Here is a 19,376-nt window from a genome sequence, read left to right on the forward strand (position 1 = left end):
TATGGAACCAAACAGAGATCAAGTTAGAAGTACCAAACACCTCCAAGTTTTCCCTATTTAAATACAGTTACACGAGTAGTTGAACGATCAAGTAATGGTGACAAAAAACGTGACGCGTTTCTAATCGGATTAAAAAGGAGAACTATAATGTATGGTGGATTAGCACTTCTGAGAGTACTTCGGCTTGGTGCAGTAAAAAGTCCCGGCCTAAACATCTTCCCTCACATCTCCCTATTGACAGAAATGAGAGTGAGGGGGAGGTGTGAGGAAAGATGTTTCGGGACTTTTTACTGCGCCGAGCCGAAGTACTCTCAGAAGTGCTAATCCGCCATACATTATAGTTCTCCTTTTTAATCCGATTAGAAACGCGTCACGTTTTTTGTCACCATTACTTGATCGTTCAACTACTCGTGTAACTGTATTTAAATAGGGAAAACTTGGAGGTGTTTGGTACTTCTAACTTGATCTCTGTTTGGTACCATAGTGAATGAACTGGGCTTAGGGAGCTAAGCTAAATGCTATCAGATCGTCACAGCGTGTCAGAGAGATTAAGTGCACGCACTGAGACGAGAGAGGGATGTATCAACTCGTTTAAGTTAAGGGAATAACATAGTTTAATATGAAAAGGCAGTGAAGTATCCCTTTAACAAACCACAAAGTATGCCAGTCATGTTTTCTAAATGCATGAAACAAAGTATAGCACCAAATAATCTACAATATGCCATTACTTGCAAATACATTTGTGTTCACAGCATGAATGGTTTTATTCAAATAAAAAAGTATTTGTATGAATTGTTTTGTATAGGAAAAAGTCTTGTACTCTTACAGGGACTGTTTTTATTAGTGATAAATGAAAAGGTTTGTTTCCCTTGAGCCATGACAAGGCTAAAAAGCTCAAATACCAGAAACAAAGATTATATATCTCTTCCACATGAATTAAAGTGGCACAATATTTTAGAACTCTCAGAACAGACAGAATTCATAGCAAGCCACAAAGATGGTTGTGTGAAACATTAGAGCTACTATATAGATACATAGAAAAGGAAATTGACCCAGATTGATTGGCATTTGACCAGGCCGTTCACAACATTGCTTGTTTAGCCAACCGACGCCAGGATGACGTCGACCACACTCTCGTCTGTGCTCCTTACAGTCACCTGCATAGTGACACCATCAGCCAAAGCCAGACGCGCCCTCACCAACACGTCATGACCTCCCCTAAACACACCTTCAGAATGACATGAACATTATTCAGGTTAGAAACAGAAAATTAGTATGTAAAACACTTGCAGAACAAAAAAAAACAAATGATGAAATTGGTACAAACCTGCTAAGAACAGAACATGTGAATTCTTGTTTTCAGGAACTTTGTCTGAGCGTTCACAAGGCTGCATGCCTAAGAAGCTGATGATGTTATTTACTGCCTCTGTGAAGAGAAATACAATTAAGAGATGATTTTCACATCCTACATCCCAGCCACTAAACTTAACATTTATTTTACATTCTTATTGATGAGGATATTATAATTGATTAATCAAACTGACCATCTAGAGTTCTGACTGTGGCCAAAGCAAACGTCTCTTCCTTCTCAAACTCATCTCCGATCTCCTCCCACGCTGCACCGAAGTTCGGCTTTAACACCTTCTGTATGTGGTCAGCGACAGTTACCTCTAAATCTTCCAGCTAGAATGAAAATGAGAGAGTGAGGAATGGCCATTGAAATTCTTCGTTTTTTTGTGTTACCGTGAGTTGATTTTAAAATTTCACATACCACATATTCATCATCATAACCATCATCATCAGGCTCTCCTGTGTTGGGATCGCAGTCTCGGACCAGATATTTCATCGTACAGCTGAACGTGCAAGAGACTAAGACAAATGCAAACAATAAAAAAAAATTAACATTCATAAGTACTTTAAATAACCCCATCACTGAGTTGGTCTTAAAGTGAGTAGTCTATTCACACACACTTTTTTTGGCTTAAACTTTTTCCACTTTGCATAAATGCTTGACAGAAAGAAAGAAAAAAGCAGCAAAATCTAGAGATGAGGTTGAACTTCGTTCAACTTAAGTACTGCAGATGCTGCAAAAGATGTGAGTGCAACAATCTAGCCCACGCTTACACAGAAAAACAACCGAAAAGCAGCACAGTAAAATACATTCTGTGTGACATACCTGCTGTGGGGTCATCCTCCGGTAACCGGACCAGGCTGTAGCATGAGCCAGGCTGGCTGTAGGGGAGGCTGGTTGCTGGTACGTAATGTAGTACCTCGTAGGCCTCTGACGGCTCCATCTGGACCATAACCTTCTGCAGCAGCTGGTCGTTCAGCGTGTTGGTGCAGTCGAACTGGAAGATCATGTGGTTCGCAAAAGTGTGTTTGATGCAGCGCACTACATATTCCGTCTCTGCTTCTGTTAACTGAACCGGCTCTGATGACTTGAACAGGGGACCCAGGCCCTTGAATTCCGAGATGGCTGCAAGTTGCTCTGAGAGAGAAAAATTTGGCACAGTTTGCTTCAAATTCTAGTTTAACAGTGCTGCTCACATTGCTTTGCTAATTAGCTAATCGCCTTACCTTGGTAAATGTCTTGGCGTGAAGGTGCAAGCCTTTCAGGTAGTTTGCTTGTTGCAACAGGTGCGATTTCTGACACGAAGGAGAAAAATAAAGTAAACTTGTGGAATTTGAGCAGTTGAGTAAGCGTTGCGATTTACCCGGGGAAAAAGGTTAAAGATAAAGGAAGATTAGCATCTAAATCACATGCCAAATAATTGTAGCCGGTAAATGTTTTTTTATGAGAATACATCATTCACACCTGTTTTCTGTTCGGTGATGGGCGCGGTAGCCAAGGGTACGGTCTTCATGTCAAACGGTTTATCAGAGGGCTCCAGTGTGTACTGGTGGAGGGATTTCTCCAGACCAGGAACAGATACGGACAGACCTGCGCACAAATGGTTCAACAACCATTATTCAGTCATGACACTACTTTAATGCACAATATGCATATCAGATACACAACAACTATGAATAACAATGGAAACCCACTCAAAACCACTAATGCAAAAAACAAAACCTCACCATTGAAGATGTATGCGGCATTCAAGGCCTTCTGCTTCTGCTGAAGGACATTCATGTAGAATGTGGCTCTGTCTCTCACCTCATCATCACTGTCCATCATACATCTGTCAGACACACACACACACACACTTTAGTAAATCGCATATTAACGCATTTAGCATTTAGATTGGCAATAAGTAACATGACAATTTTATTTAATTTTAGTACACAAATGTATGGAAAAGTGATTCAAAAAACACTGAGAACAGTAGCTATAGCTTAATAAGCTAAATAAAATAGGTTAAAAAATTTAATGGCATTTAATACTCTCCCCTTTGCATAATCTTTATTCCAATGATAAGTTTGTTTGATTTTAGGTCTACGTATGCATGCACACACACACACACACACACGTTCATTTTCAAACTCAAATAACCAATATAAAGTCACCCACTCCCCCACACACTTTCTGCCAGTAAAGGCCTACCTCTGCATCAGCACCAAGACACTTGGCAGCAGATCATCATTTTGAGCTCCAAACTTGGCCAGCGCACTTACCGCAGCTTTGAAGAAAAACACGAGGAGAGTGTAAGCAGAAGAACGCTTAAATATCCTAAAACCGCTCAGCTTAAGCCCTATTCGCACGGGACTAGTATTATCTGGGGACCTCTGGTGATTTGTAATAATTGCAGAGAATGACTGTGATCTTAATCCCGTGCGAATCGGCCATGTCTGTAATTTGTAAAGTAAAAATTCCCCCGCAAATTACCTACCATATTTCGCCAAACAGAGGTCCTGTGATAATAGTCCTATGCGAATCAACATCTCTGATTTGGCCAGGATTAGGCCGATCGTATATATCATTTTTGCAAGATTTTTTTTTCTTCCTGTGAGCATTTCTATCTTTATCTTTCACAAAGAATGGAGTCTGCATTCATAATGCGCACCGTTATAAATTCCCGTGCAGCTGCACGGATTATACTTTCACTTTAGAATGAGTACCAATTTGGGAGTAAACTGATTGAATGGTGTGTTTAATATGAACATAAATACTATTCTTAATAAAAAACAGAACAGGACAATGACAAGCTCGTTTAAATGGGCGCTTTTACATTTAGCATTGAAACTGAATCGTCTGCGGTGTATCAGCTTCTCACTCGTGATAAATTAAATCTGACTCCTGCCGCTGTCGTCTGTGCTCAGTTCATGGCGTCTTATCTAACTGAACGAAATTATGTTTATTTATTACTATTGATGTAATAAATAACTTATTGATGCCTGTTTATGATTTCATACAGCTAGACATCATATCCAGGAGAAGTCAGTAAATTCAAGTAAAATCACAGGCTTTGCTTACGCCGTGCGAATGCGCCACGCTAAACTGTGGGGGGAGTAATTTCTAACTCACAGAGGTCCCTAGATAATACTAATCCCGTGCAAATAGTGCTTCAGTCTCTTAATCTGATAAAATTGTGTATCTTTAATTTACCACAACTTGCAGTCGGACAGCAGTTCATTATTTGGACACGTGTGGCACTCAAACCAAAAAACTGTACTACTGTACTGTACTACTGTAGAAACACACGCATCCTGAGATCTTTAGTTGGCACGAGCAGGTTTAGAAAGTCATTGCAAGCAGGTTTTACAGGTCAAAGGTCATACATGATTACTCACCTGCCCGCACAGCCTCACTCTCTAGCACCACACGGTTGAAGATGAAACGGATGTATTTGGAGGGGGTGGGGGTACGTGGCCCCTCTTTCCCCAGCAGGTGGAGGATCTTAGTGGCCAGGACGGTGTGCTCACAGTCCTCGATAAACTCACACAGGTGAGCCAGGCCTGTCTCCTTACTCTCTGGGTTTTCCTCTATGATGCTGATGATACAGTCCACGATGGCTCTCTTGTAATCAAAGCCACCCTGCAAAATAAAATAATAAAAATGAGTTCTTATATAAAAATACAATTTTTACAGCAAGATCTATGTTCAAAACTGTTACATATATACAGAGTAAAATGTGTATTAAGAGTATCCTAAAGACTAAGAGAGATTACAAGACTCCAGCTTAACAGAATTTGGACCTTGAATGAACTTACATCATCTCTAAGCATGTTTGAAAGGAAGTTCATCATCACTCCATGCTTTCTGGGATACTTCTGGCACAGAGCACTGATAGCCTGGACCACAACCACCTGAAAAAAACACATTGTTTAGTTAGGAAACCATTGTTTACTGGAACATTATATTTTTAAATGATTGGTCTATGGGATAATGTGCACAAATTAATAAAACACCCTCGAATATGCATCTAAAACAAATGTTTTTTCTTTCATTTAATTATTTTGCTCTCTGTGTGATGAAGTCACCTTGAACTCATCCGAGATCTCGGACACAAAGGAGGAGATCTGTTTCATGAGACGGTCCACGCTGCTCTCGCTGCCGGTCTTAAGCAGGGTGGTGATGGCCAGGGTGGCGATGCTGCGGTTGGAGTCGGTGATCAGATTCTCCAGGTCCAGGTTGCACGCGGTCACCGCTGACGGATGCTTCATTGCCACCTGTTTAAACCAGGGTTATTATTATAACTAAAACCAAAACCATAAAAAAAAAAACATTTGTTACTAGAAATAAAATATAAATTAAATATAAAAAAACAGCAAAATCTAATTCAAAATAAAAAGAATTGTATAACTAACCATATATCAATTATCCTAAAATAACACTGGTGTGAAAAAGAGCTCAATTTTGCACCATTTCTGTGATAAAAGGGTGATGGTAAGTGACTTTGAACATAAAAATGTGTTCTTTGGTGCCTCCATGTGGTAGTTCTTAATACAACAGTTAACAAATGGAAACCTGTTCAAACCGACAGGAAAAACGAACCTTATTAAGGGTCCGTACAGCTGCATATCGCAGGGCTGCTTTGGGAGAGCTGCAAAACAGCTGGAGAACTATGTAAAGTAATAGAGAAAAAGAAAATGAATGATATACTTTGTCTTGTGCACTGGTTAGAAAGCAAAAAGGTAGCAGCAAAAAGTAAAAAGACTAACCGGACACAGCAGGAGCCAGCTCACGAGCGGTACAGTTGGGCATGTGGACGATGGCGGATGCTGCTTCATAAACCACCATCTCATGTTTATTCCTCAAGCAGCTCTCAATGAAGTCAAACAGCGGGCTATCGTGCCTGTTAAAAAAAATGTAGACAGACTAAGGGCCAGAATTACTAAACAGGTCAAACTAGCATGAGAACACAATTCCCAAAAAGCCCCGATAGGAGTGGAGGTCTGTGCGTGACCTGATGCAGCCTGATCATTTCCATAATGACCAACGCAATCTACCAAGAGCAGCGCAAATTATCATCTGGTTGAAGGCATCCTTTCTTTAGGCAGTAAATAATGGAGCAAATACCAGTTAATTACATACCAGTGCAAACCTTGCATGATTAATTTAAATACTCTGCTCCCATAAATTTTGCATCTGAAAGGGAAACTCCTAAAACATGCAAACATAATTACATTATATATATATGTGTGTGTGTGTGTGTGTGTGTGTGTGTGTGTGTGTGTATACACACACACATATATATACACACACACACACATATACATACATACATACATACATACATATATATACATATACATATATATATATATATATATATATATACACATATATACATATATATATATATATACACATACACACACACACACATATATAATAAGTTTAGTGGCAGAAATAACTCCATGCCTCAATGCCTTTTCAGTGCTAATTTTTCACTGTGAGTCTTTACTTTTTAATGCCAAAAGAGGGTTTGCACTGGTGCTGTTAGTAAATCTGGCCCTAAAAAGGCCAACTGACAAGACACTGCATGTGAATAACACCTAAAAGAGCCTAAAAAAGCTGATGTGCAACACACATACCCTGCCTCCGTCTCCTCCAGCAGCTTACTGGCAATGCGAATCATCATGCAGTAAGCAAATGGGGATTTGAGGCCAGATTTGGTGAACTTGTTGAGCATCTTGGTCACAGCCAGACGGTCATTCTTCCTCAAGTGGTACAGAAGACCCAGAGCATGGTACTGTGCAAAGACACCCATTTTATTAAAGATAGACAGTTCACCAACAAGACAATAGATGCAAACATCTCACTAACCTGCACCATGATGTTATCACTTGAAGCTGCCTCCTGAGCTTCATTGACCCAGCGCTTTACCACATCAAAACTCATCTTCACCATGTGCTGAAAAACAAATACAGAAACAACGAGTATAGCTAAATTATCCAGAACTAAGTGTAATAAATTAGTGATTGGCTAATACTAGTTGGTTTAATGCCATTATAAAATATAATAGTACATAAATACTACTAAAATAACACTGGCCACTAGGTTGGGATCTTACCAGTGAGGAGACCAGAGCAGAGCTGGACACGCTGGGCACTTTGTCCACGATGGCCTGTTTCATGTATCGTTCAATAGCCTGCAGCATGGTGGTCTGATGGACAAGAGGAAAGCAGCAGTTGAAAGGATCATTTATATCAGTTCCACCACTTATAAATTATTTCTCACTTATTTTTTTCACACAAAAATGACTGTTGCACAGAACCAAATGATTTTTCAATAAGTTAAGACTCACATCAGTGATCCTGCAGAGAGCTCTGATTGCTGGGCCTCTGTAAACATCCTCTTTACCAGTCATGTCCTTTGTCAAGCTAAGACACAAAGAAAACATTAATTAGCATTTTTCAGGTAATATCAGTGACGTAAAATTTACAATGTTACTCTACCACATATATTATAAATAGTACATTGTCGAAGTCGGGAAGAAACCTTGTATCTCCATATTGGTTTTGGTAAAATGTTAAAGGGGTCATATAATGGTACATGCACTTTTCCAAGCTGATTGTATGGAAATGTGTGTTGGCAGTGTCATTACCATACACATCATAGGTTTATATGATCTATATGATGTCTATGGTCGTTACAGTCCGCCATTGTATAAGTAGAGACGCTGGGCGATTGCATAATTAATCGAAATCGAACCGCAATCGCGATTTGGCTTGTGTGCGATTATGAAAGCTCAAAGGCTGCGATTTGAATTAAATAAATGAATGCCCAGTGTGTTAGCGAAGAGAGGCTCTGTGATAAACGCTGCTCCGTCTGAAAGACTGCGAGTCGCTTATAACGTGCGTTTGAAAAAGCAACACGAGTCAAACCTCTTCACAAACTAGTGAAGCGTTCATAAACCTTTTCAACTAAAGACAACGTTTAATAACATGTTTTACCTCACTTCATATCGTCAGGCGAGTGTTTGTGAGCTGATGTGGCTTCTCATCAGAGTGAGGCAGACGATGCGTTCTTTTATAGCATTCTATCTCAATCAGCACCGCATTATAATACACTTTGTTATTATGAAAATACCCTTGACGGCTTGAAGAACTCAAATACACCATATTTTGCTGCAGTCGTGTTTATTGTCGTCATGTTTAATCAAAGCGTCTCTATCTTCTGTTTACAGCGTTAGCTTCACATCATGGATTTCCTGAAAACTAAAGTCAATTACTTCTCTGAGGCAAATGTGGCGGTTTCCGCTCGAGGGCGCCCTCTGGCTTTCAGTATGAATTAAAAACTTTTGGGTAATCAATAATAAGAAACTTAATGAACTATAAATGCATTGGACAATCCATGTTTTTCTTCAATGTACAGGAGTTTTTTCCCGTACAGTGGATGCACAAGAGGTTCATATTTCATATTAAAGACAGACTTTAAGAAATTGATATCACAGATAAACACACACACACACCAGTTTTTTTTTGTAAAATAAGTTTTCTGTAAAATATTACAAAAATAATAATTAGTATTAGTATTATATTGTTATATTTATTCTGACATACTCTTTTTATTTGTAATTATGAAAATGTTATTGTAATTGTAATATTTCTTATTTTTAAAAATATTTTTAGCAGTAATAATAATCATAATAATAATTATTAGTCACATTAATATAAAAACACAAAATGTTATATACACACACTTTTCATTTGTAAAAATAATTATTATTATTTTTATGTGCAAGTGTCTGACCATATACAGTATAAAGCCACAATATCAACTTTGACAAGAAGTATAAGTATATCTCTGTTTTTGGAGATACAAGGTTTTTGGCCGATAGCAGCGATAGCGTAACTACCGCAAAAAATATGAAATGCAATGCTGTAGCAACATAAACTGCTCACCTGCTTGTAACGATGATCACATCCTCTGAGATGTTGGCCATCTCCTTTATGGTCAGGTAACACATTCTTCTCAGGGTTTGCTAAAAGATGAGCCAAAAACAACAATTTAAATTTTCATTTAAAAAGCAGCTTCATGGCAGGAACAGCCCATTTATTATGTGCATTAAATTATTAACTGCCCCAACTCAATAATTAAAATAAGCGTTAAATGAATTAGTGTAAATGTATATGAATTATTTACTAAAATCGTTTCTATTCATATTTTATTATTTCTATTTCTCCAGTTGTTATTCTTTGTTTTGATCTTTTTTTTATATTTTAAATACTACTATATGTACTACTATTAAGTGCCTATATTTTATTTTTTGTTTATTTATTTCAACTTAAAATTATTTCAATTAGTTACCAAGACTAATTTACATTATTTTTACATCTCATATTTTATTTTATATCAGCTTAATTTCAATTAACATTTTTGAAATAGTTTTAATTAACAATAATAACCCTGGTAGAGATACACAGATTTATCAGCTATACCTGCATAACTGTCTGCTTGGCTGATAAAGAAAAGTGTTAATCACCCCTTTGTGTCAGTTCAAAAACAGCCTCAGTAATTTTAGTGTATTTAGAATAAATAATAGAGTTTAAGATAAATATTAATTTTGTGTAAAAATTGTGTATAATTTTATTGTTGTCAATAATTATATTAAAATTATATTTACTGACATTAATTATATTATATTGAACAATGCAATATGCATATCTTGGCAATATTGCTTCCTTGATATAGGTCTTGCCTTAAAAAACGTATGACTGTCTAGCACTAGTAAAACAACAATAAATAGGGCTGCAGATAAAGTTTCTTACATCATTAGACTGGAACAGTCTAGTCATGGCAAAGAAAGCTTCAGTGGCTTCTGTGGTTCCAAAGTGCTCACCCTGAAAAATTAAGGAGGTAAGTCATGAATCAGTCGAGAGAGAGAGAGAAAACTGCTTGAAAAGCATAGTCACATACCTGGTTGAGCAGGTAGATGATCTTCGTCAGGATGTGCAGGCATCTTCTCGGATTGATGGGTGTCTCGTTGAAGATCCGAGCCTTTGGAAAACAAACATGCAATGTAATGTACAGTGCAGTACTAAAGAGAAGAGTAGATATTTTATGATTCAAATTCATCAAACTCACCTCCTGTAGTACAGCGCTTTTCTCCAGATGCTGAAAGGGGTTTGAGCCACTTCCTAAACGCATGAGAACAGATATGTCAATAAACTATAGGTATGTGCCTTCATTCAGATACAATATCAGGTAACATTTTTACCTTTAAGTTATTGTGTTAAAAAAATATAAGTCAATTTCTTCAAGAAAAGTGTTCATAAGTTATGTGAGAACGAATAACATCTGTATGTGGCTCTTTGCCATTGCAAAACAGTAATATTAGTTACATTTATGGAATGTACATCCTATATGTGAAGTAAACAAAATCAAAGATTTGGATCTTCTGAATCTGAACAGTCAGAAGACTATAGATTAATTGTCTCAAAATTAAAGAGAATAGGAACAATATGTGGCCCCTTTCCAGCATTTTACTCAACTTCAGTCAGAAATTCACTTTAAATATATGGAATACAAAGCTTAAGGAGAAAACACACGAAGCAAATCTTCGTTGACAAGTTTATAAAATTAATATCAAGATAAAGGCAACTGTTAGCACATTAGCTTCCTGAATACAGATTAAATAAACGCATAACGTTGCTGCAGGACAGGGTAAAACCGCATAACTACAAATTAATCCATAACTTATAGTTCAGTATAAAACTGAAACATGTAAAAAAATCTTTAGTGTTAAACAAGTTTTTGACTTGCATATGTTGTGCTGTGGCCTGCAGAGACGCTCTTCCTTAGCATAATAATCGGCATCCTTTTCGCCCACTGAAATAAGCTGTTATTCATAGGATACATATTTCATAATGTGTCTGCATTGATTTAATTATGATCTTACCAGACTCCTCGTCCTTCTTGTCGAATTTCTTGATCATTTTGCTGAATGTTTAAGAGCAGTAAACGAGATGATCAGACTATCTATCATTCACGCTCTTTTCCTCCACGTCAACTAGTGTGACGTATGTTGTGAGCTGGCGGAGGTGGCGCCACTGGATTCACACTTCAAAATAAAGGTCTATGTTTAAAAGTCCAAGAGGTGCTCTGCATCCCAGTGTGCTTACCATCCACCCCGCTACCGCCCTAAATAGTATTAATATAACTAATGTCACATACTATTTAGGATGGATGGTATGCAAATTAAGATGCAGGCGTTTGTCTTTTTCTTCTTCTTCTTTTCCTTTTTCTTCTTCGTCTTCTTCCCAGATTTAGAAATTATATATTATGAATTATGACTTGTAAATTAAATATAGAAATATGTTTATGAGCTTGAGCATACAAATTGACCTTAAGTTACAAATACATATAAATTCACAAACACATATTCTTTTAATGGTGTGTAAATTATATATATAGGCCTAGCCTATATGTAGTTTTATATTCAATTAATGTACACACCATTAAAAGTCTGTATTTGTGAATTATAATTATTTGTAACATAGTGTCATATTTTAAATAAGCTAATTATTTATAATTATTTAAACTTGTATTAACCTTGAATATTCTTTTAATGTTCTGAGCCTTTGAAAAATTAATCTGAAAATTTTGTCCAGTCTTCACCAAAATGTATAGGCCAGGGCTATTCAAATCTTACCCTGGAGGGCCGGTGCAGAGTTTAGCTCCAACCCTAATCAAACACACCTGAACATGCTAATCAATGTCTTCAGGATCATTAGAAAATCACAGGTGAGTGCGTTTGATTAGTGTTGGAGCGAAACTCTGCACCGGCCCTCCAGGGTAAGATTTGAATAGCCCTGGTATAGGCTATAGCCTATCTGACAAAGTGATCAATGGATATTTTAATTTCAAAACTGTTAGCCTGTCACAGCAATGTTGAGTCTGGAATGATTACAAAACGTTGTGGGTGATGCGGTGCAATAAAAAAGAAAGAAAAATAAAACAAAAAGTGCAACAGTAAGTTTATCAAGTTTCTATTAATATACTCCCCCCCCCCCCCAAAAAAAAAAATCTTGACTTACAAATATGGATACATTGACATTGCTATATATATTACTAAAAATAAAACTATAGGCATATATATATATATATATATATATATATATATATATATATATATATATATATATATATATATATATATATATATATATATATATATATATATATATATATATATATATAATGGTTAAGGACAAACAAAAACAAAAACAAAAATCGCCGGTAATTTGATAGCGTAAATCATATTAAAACATTAGCCTATCATAAACTGACTTTAGCCTATTGATAATGTTTTATGTTATCTGCGTGTGCCTGCATCAATAACGTATGGGTTATTGTGAAAGCAGACTGTCTTTTTGAAATATGCGTAATACAGAAAAATCCCCCATTTAAATAATATGCTTCCAGTGGACACTTTGTTTTCATTTGCATTTATTTATTTATTTATTTAACGAAAAAAATAATTATTTTCAGTACAAAAATATTCGACTGTCGGTTTTATAAACCCACTTTATATGTATCCTAACCCTTCAGCCATTAAGCCTGTATCTTTCTTATAGAGCAGTATTTTCAATAATAATTAGGCTAGATAAATTGTATGAATATGAAGAGATGAAAGAGCATTGCACTTTCCTCTGAGACGCAATATGACACTCCAATCTTTGTCTCTTTGAAGCTTGAGCATACAAATTGACCTACTAACATTTTATATTACAAATCTCATATCAGTCATATCAGTCTCACTGGTATAATAAGTAAATTTTAATCACTTCCTGTACAATCTAGCAATAACCATTATGCGTTTTGGTGGTAGACTAATAAATCAAACTCTTTAAAGACATTTATATCACCTGCTATAAGTTCCATTCATTTTCAGTATTGCTATTTTTGTTATGCAACTGAAAAAAGAAAAAAACTTTAATTACATTATTAAATTAGATATAACATGCCTCAGTTGGTTACAAAAACAAATATTAAAGTCAAATTAGTGTCAGGAAAAAATATTCATTTCCTCTTTCCAATCTGCGCCAGCAGTCGCGCGTTGTCATCCGCCTTTGCGCGCAGGTTCTTGGCTTTGGCAATGTTGAAGAGGATGTTCATAATGTTGGTGGGGACGTCGAGGGAAAGCGTGACCTGGCTGCGTCGGTCGCTCTTCGCACTGTTGCGGTACAGTTTACTCCTGAGCTGTGTCTGGCTCAAGTATCTGTATTTGGACGCGGGAACAGTCCTCCTCTCTCGCGGCTCCTCAGAGGAAAGCGCGTGCGCTGATTTGTACAGGAGGTTTACACTGTCCAGCAAGGAATTCGACGGTTTCCCATTATCATTTGCCTCGGAAAACATCTTATTGTTGCAAAGAAAGTTGAACTCCGGGTTGTACGTTGGTAAGCAGAGGCTGGAAACCGGTGCGCAAAGAAGTGCCAGAGCGAGGAGGGTCCGCGCGAACCACATTGTTTTGCCCTGTTGAACGGAGGTGCGTGAGAACATGAGACACTATCCGGATTAACATTTCTTGTACTAATTACTTGATTTAAAACTTTCAGAAAGAAACTTTGTATAAAAGTATATAGTGTAAAGGAACAGTTCTGCCAAAACAGTCATTAATCACCCTCATATTGTTCCAAACCGGTATAAATCTTTTTTTCCGTGGAACACAAAGGGTGTCGCTAGATAGAATGAAAGTTCGTCACCATTCAGTTTCATTGTATAAAGAAAAGAATGCAATAGAGACTGAAGCTATTGAATCACCCTCTGATTCAAAATGCCATACAGGTTTGGAACCACCTTTGGGTAAATTATGGAAGAATATGGTCCTTTTTGAACGAACGATTCAATTGAACTGCAAAAAGTACCTTACCTGCACTGTTTGGATGAGAAGAGTCTTCTGAAGTGGAGCACTGTTCGTCAACCAGAACTTTTGGATTGTAAATCCAAAGTGTTATTAAAAAGGTAAGCAAGTCAACAACTCAATGTCAACTTAAAAAAGAGTGATTTAGAGGGTTTGGTATCTGACTGGCTGCTGATAATATCCGTTTGGAGTGTTTGGATGTGCATTCATTTAGTATAAGCCCATTTACGCTGCAGTCGTACGCCAGCAATAACGTCATTTATTGGGATCCTCCCATTAAAATGAGGCGATGATTAATGCGCTTGTGCACCAAAGGCGCTTTTACCGTCATATAAAACAGATAGCCGACCTTATGCTTAATATTTGATAAGTGCAATGAAACATGTACAGACAGCATGTTAGGCTAATTATAGAAAGAAAGAAAAAATCACATTATGGGTGCGTCTCTGTCAGCTCCCTGGTTCAGTAGTCAAGGCACTGATCAGGGAGTCAGCCATTTTAAGGGCTGTCTCAATTGCTACCAGTGCACTGAAATGTTTGCTCCCTAAAAGTCCCACAATGCACCGTGTAAATCAGGGTGTACTGATGCTCACAATGGCTCTAAAACCTTAGGCAGCTGACTTGTTGCCTCCCTGGCCTTATCGAGCAATGACTTTGTAGGCAGCTTTTGTGCATGAAGGTACCTCACAAAAGACATCAGAGGCAGCATTACAGTTTAATGATCTACTGCAAAATCAAGCAAGGTTTGGCAAATACTTTATGGGATAGTGGACCCAAAAATTCTGTCATTAATTACTCAGACTTTCATTCATCTTCAGAACACAAATAAAGATCTTTTTGATGAAATCTGAGCGCTTTCTGTCCCTCCATTGACAGCTACGCAACTACCACTCCGACGCTTCAAAAAGTTCATAAGGTGATTATAAAACAAATCCATTTAAATTGAACAGTTTAGTCCACATTTTCTGAAGAGGCTCGATTGCTTTATATGACGAACAGATTGAATTGAGGCTTTTATTCACATATAAACATTAATCAACTCACACATCAGTTGTGAAAAACTGAAAATTAAGCATGTTTGCTTGACATGGAAGAACCAACGAAGTTCATTCTCATTTTAGGCAGCACGCTTGAGCTTCACAAAAACCATTGAGGTTTATTCTTATTTGTTACGCGGCATTTTTGAGCTTCACAAGAACCAGTGAGGTTCATTCATGTCACGCAGCACGTTTGAGCTTCACAAGAACCAATGAGGTGGTAAGCACAGGATTGTGGGATATCAACAACTTCAAAAAATGTATCATATTGAAGGTATCTCAGGAGACAGGAAGTGAAGCTAGCATTGGATCTGCAACGTATAGCATAGACAGATCTACACTACACATTGTCTCGTGTTTTGGTGTGATTTTTTGCTTTCGACAATCTTTCCTTTTTTAATATGCTTTGAGCAAGGGAACCATGAGGACTTCCTCTTTCTATCACATTCATCAAACTTCCCGGATGACTGTCTCTGTGCGTTTCTACATGCCGGCCTGAACACCGCCACACAAGAGCACTATCTGTTAACTGCTTCGTTAGCAATGTTGAGTATCCTGTGGATCATCGCTGACCATCGGACCAGCTGACGATAATGCCAGCCTCACTCCCAATCCAGTGCCTAGCCAGACCCAATCCCACTCCGAAGAGCTATAGCACAAGCCTACTGCAGACAATGAGCCAGCGCCAACAGGAATGAGCTGAACATCACCTTGCAATTGGAGCTGCGCGAGTCTGAGCAGGTGTGCAAGCAGACTGCACCATCTATTATCGTGGGAGTCCTCATGGAATACAAAGGTATGGAAGTGAGTGCCCCCAACCCTCCCGCCATTGAGTGAGTGTCCACTGGACTTTCCTTTGGAGAACTTTTCGTTTGGAGAAGAGGATTCCCTACCTCCGTTGATTCTGCCTGAATTTGAATCGTCTTCATCAGACCTTGTGGCCCCTCCCACTCCCACCTCCTCACCAATGGATTTAATGTTTTCTGTCAGTCCCTGTGCTTCTCTTCGGTCTCCTCTCCAGTCCTCAACCATTCCTGCAACCCAGTCATCATTGTCTCCCATCAGCCCCTCAGTACCACCTCAGCCTCCTCTCAGTAGCGTGGCTAAACCTTGGTACTGCTGTGAGCCACCTACTCCTGGGCGTGAGGAGCCTGTAGCTCTGCTTCCAACCTCAAAGTGCTCCTATCCACCTCGACCTGTCGCCCTGGCCCTTTTCTCCATTGATTCCAGCAGTGACCATCAGCCATTTGACTTCGCCGGGCTCCATTGGACTGTAGTCTCCACCTGGATCCATCATCGCACCGCCGACATCCTGGGGGGGGGTCATTGTTATAGCTCTGTCGAGGCTTCCAAGGTTTTCAGCAGTACATCACAACTTCAGCTCTTCATCTGTTTGGTGGACTCATTCTCCTTCACCGTCACCTCCGCTCATCCCACAAGGTGGTGTCGGAATTCTCTCCACCATAGCTCCTCCCTCAAGCGACGCCGCCTGGATTGTCTCCTATCTGCCCCTGCTCAAGGCTGTTGCCTGGAACACTCCTTTTTTTAAATTTTTCGTTTGGGCCATTTCTCCCTGCCTTGTTTGTTGTCATAGTTACAGATTTGATTTCATCATTAATTTCAGGTGTCTGTTTAATCATCATTGTTTTCAGTTGTATATAAGTTCATGTGTGTTCTCATCGTCTTTGTCAGATCTGGTCTATGGTATGTTTTGGTTTGCTCTCTTTTAGATACGGATTTACATGTGGATGTTATTAAACAGTTTTGAAGTTGAACCACCTTTTTTGTGCACTTACTACTACACAACCATGACAGTCCCATTGTGAGCAAGGGTCCTTACTGTCCTAACCAGTGCCAGAATTTCTGTACACAATATACTGAATCACGACCTAGGATGCTAGCTATGTCTTGTATCACGACCTGCTTATTATTGCGCTTATTAAAAAGGTTACATTTTTACTATTAAAGCTACTAACTGACTATACTATTATTATTTGTTAGTTCACAATTTACTTTGCATTATTATACAAAATAGCCTACAACTCAATGTCTCGACTGGCTGGTTATATACAGAGAACTTTAAAATAAAATGTTTATAAGACTTATAAGCTGCTGAGAATTTACCAACATGAAGGCATTCAGCACCATGGATAGCGCAGCAATTTACTTATTCTGCATGTGTATTTAGCCATTAATAAGACAAGATTTCTGGGTCTGCTTTATTGTTTCATCAGTTGTCAGGGTCAATGACTGCATAAAATATTTGTGTTCCTTTTTAGACGTCCCTGTGAGTTAATTGCTGTGCAGTTCATGCTCATAAGTTTAATGAGTTTCCCATCTCCTTTTAATGATTGATTGTTTTGCTATCATGGGCTCTAAAGCTTGGAGACTTCATTAATGATTACTTTAAAACACTAAACATTGTGCATTGGACTGCACAATATTACTTTTATTCCATATGATGTTAAAGGAAGCTCATTAAACCTTAAAAACAAAATGTTAAAGCCGGTGTAAAGGGCATCTGTGCACTCACAATCAAGTTCACTCAGGTATCCCCTTAGACACACTATCTTCTGACTTGTTCCACAGTCTTCTCAATGTGCTCTAAATTGGACTTCGGTCTGCTACACGGGCCCCCTGCAGCTGGAACATATGTAAAAAGATAGAAACCTAGGGTTGCAACAGGGAGCAGCTTAGTTACTTGGGAGATTATATAAGACAGAACAGAGTCAATGTCAGCAGAAGGTAAAGCTTTTAAGACGGGAGAATGGATGGGTAAAAATAATGAGGAAGAAAATACATACACATACATACAAATGTACACATAAGCCACCCACACATGCATCTAGTCCTTTTGCTTGAAATGCACACACACTTTCTCTGCCTGCCCCCAGGAGACACCGTCCAGACACGACTCGACAAACATTGCTGAAGAAAAGCCAATATGGCAGCATTTATACACAGCACAGGGCCAAGCTCAGAGAACACAGTCCAAAATCAGAGGTCACGATGTGAAAATGTTCTCACGCACACACCCACCCACCTACAGGGAACCCTATGACTATATAGCTCATTCAAAAATATATACAGTTCATTGTTTTATTAGCTCGCATAATATTTTAAAAACAGCTTTTACAAACAGAACCATTAGTGCAAAATGGTGAACCTTATGGTTAGCAGGTCATAAACAAAGTTGATTATATTAATAGTGCATTTAGAGCTGTGATAAACTAATAAACATATGAAATGACAAAAAGATACAAAACTAGTATTTTTTGTGAGATAAACATCAGTTTAGCTGTTAAAAATAGCAAAATGTTCTTCCTCAGGATCCAGAATCTGTAAAACAAGAAAAGGGGACAAGAAAGGTTCACTTAAAGTTATGCTAAAATTTAAAGATCACACGTCTTTAGGGTGAGCATCTTTCTAATAATCACCTCTAATCATTTATATTGGCACCTGAAGTCTGAATTCTGATTGGCTCTTTACCTCTCCTTCCCAGAATGCATTTACTCTGACAGTCCTGTTTGGAGCTGAAGCGGTTCCTATTTCCTCCGCAGCCACCGAACACAAAAGGACGGCATTCTCCTGACACGGGGTAGTAGTACCACAGCAGGATGTATTCAGTACAGTGGCCCTCAGACATGGGTTCAAGGCACAGATCAGTGTTGGGGTCTGCATTCAGTGGAGTTAGCATTACAGCTAAATAAATAAAGCATTCACACTGTTTTAATGATTTGAATCTTAAATGTATTAAACTATATCTAGACTATATCTAAAATGTATTAAACTTTAAATATCGATGCATGAAATGACAATTTTATTTATTTATTTTTAATTGATAACCATTTCAAATTAAAACTGTCCATATATCACTAAAAGCATACAAGAAGTAATAAATGGTTAATCTAAAAGTAGTTCCACTTTTAATAATTTTTTATCTTGTATTTCTCTGTTAATCAAATGTTTTGTCTCTATCTCTCTCACACATACGCACTTGTATACACGCAAGCCTATACACACTTGTAGAGTGATGATTTGAATTTTACTTTTATCAGTGGTTTAATTCTTGTCTTATCTGTTTCTG

At 38.0% G+C, this 19,376-nt stretch overlaps 3 protein-coding genes and 1 long non-coding RNA gene across 4 annotated transcripts in view; 1 reads left to right on the forward strand and 3 right to left on the reverse strand.

Annotated features, from left to right (window-relative positions):
- Positions 1-820: 820 nt before the first annotated feature.
- On the reverse strand, positions 821-11,450 carry copg2 (COPI coat complex subunit gamma 2). Its single transcript, XM_067428555.1, has 23 exons — positions 11,289-11,450; positions 10,475-10,527; positions 10,307-10,387; positions 10,159-10,230; positions 9,292-9,371; positions 7,692-7,767; positions 7,458-7,550; positions 7,211-7,297; positions 6,979-7,136; positions 6,103-6,236; positions 5,936-6,003; positions 5,422-5,610; positions 5,152-5,247; positions 4,732-4,975; positions 3,545-3,620; positions 3,079-3,182; positions 2,816-2,941; positions 2,578-2,646; positions 2,177-2,488; positions 1,772-1,869; positions 1,545-1,683; positions 1,328-1,426; positions 821-1,228 (listed from the first exon to the last, which is right to left on the reverse strand). The coding sequence occupies exons 1-23, from the start codon at positions 11,323-11,325 to the stop codon at positions 1,098-1,100; spliced, it is 2,622 nt and encodes an 873-aa protein (XP_067284656.1). The 5' UTR covers positions 11,326-11,450; the 3' UTR covers positions 821-1,097.
- A 1,961-nt stretch (positions 11,451-13,411) lies between these two features.
- On the reverse strand, positions 13,412-13,855 carry ucn3l (urocortin 3, like). The gene has a single exon (XM_067427496.1). The coding sequence runs from the start codon at positions 13,853-13,855 to the stop codon at positions 13,412-13,414; it is 444 nt and encodes a 147-aa protein (XP_067283597.1).
- Positions 13,856-13,871: 16 nt separating this feature from the next.
- LOC137049842 (uncharacterized) lies at positions 13,872-19,025 on the forward strand. The gene is made up of 2 exons (XR_010899734.1): positions 13,872-14,353; positions 18,792-19,025. It is a non-coding gene; the product is annotated as an uncharacterized lncRNA (long non-coding RNA).
- Positions 16,885-19,376, reverse strand: part of col7a1l (collagen type VII alpha 1-like) — a 65,402-nt gene continuing 62,910 nt past the window's right edge. Inside the window, exons 109-110 of the mRNA XM_067428554.1 lie at positions 18,779-18,991; positions 16,885-18,628 (exon numbers count right to left, since the gene is read on the reverse strand). Of these exons, the coding sequence (XP_067284655.1) occupies positions 18,615-18,628; positions 18,779-18,991 (227 nt within the window). The 3' untranslated portion in view covers positions 16,885-18,614. The remainder of the gene's footprint in view (positions 18,629-18,778; positions 18,992-19,376) is intronic.

The sequence above is a fragment of the Pseudorasbora parva genome, chromosome 20 (assembly GCF_024679245.1).
Source record: "Pseudorasbora parva isolate DD20220531a chromosome 20, ASM2467924v1, whole genome shotgun sequence".
NCBI classification, from domain to species: Eukaryota; Metazoa; Chordata; class Actinopteri; order Cypriniformes; family Gobionidae; genus Pseudorasbora; species Pseudorasbora parva.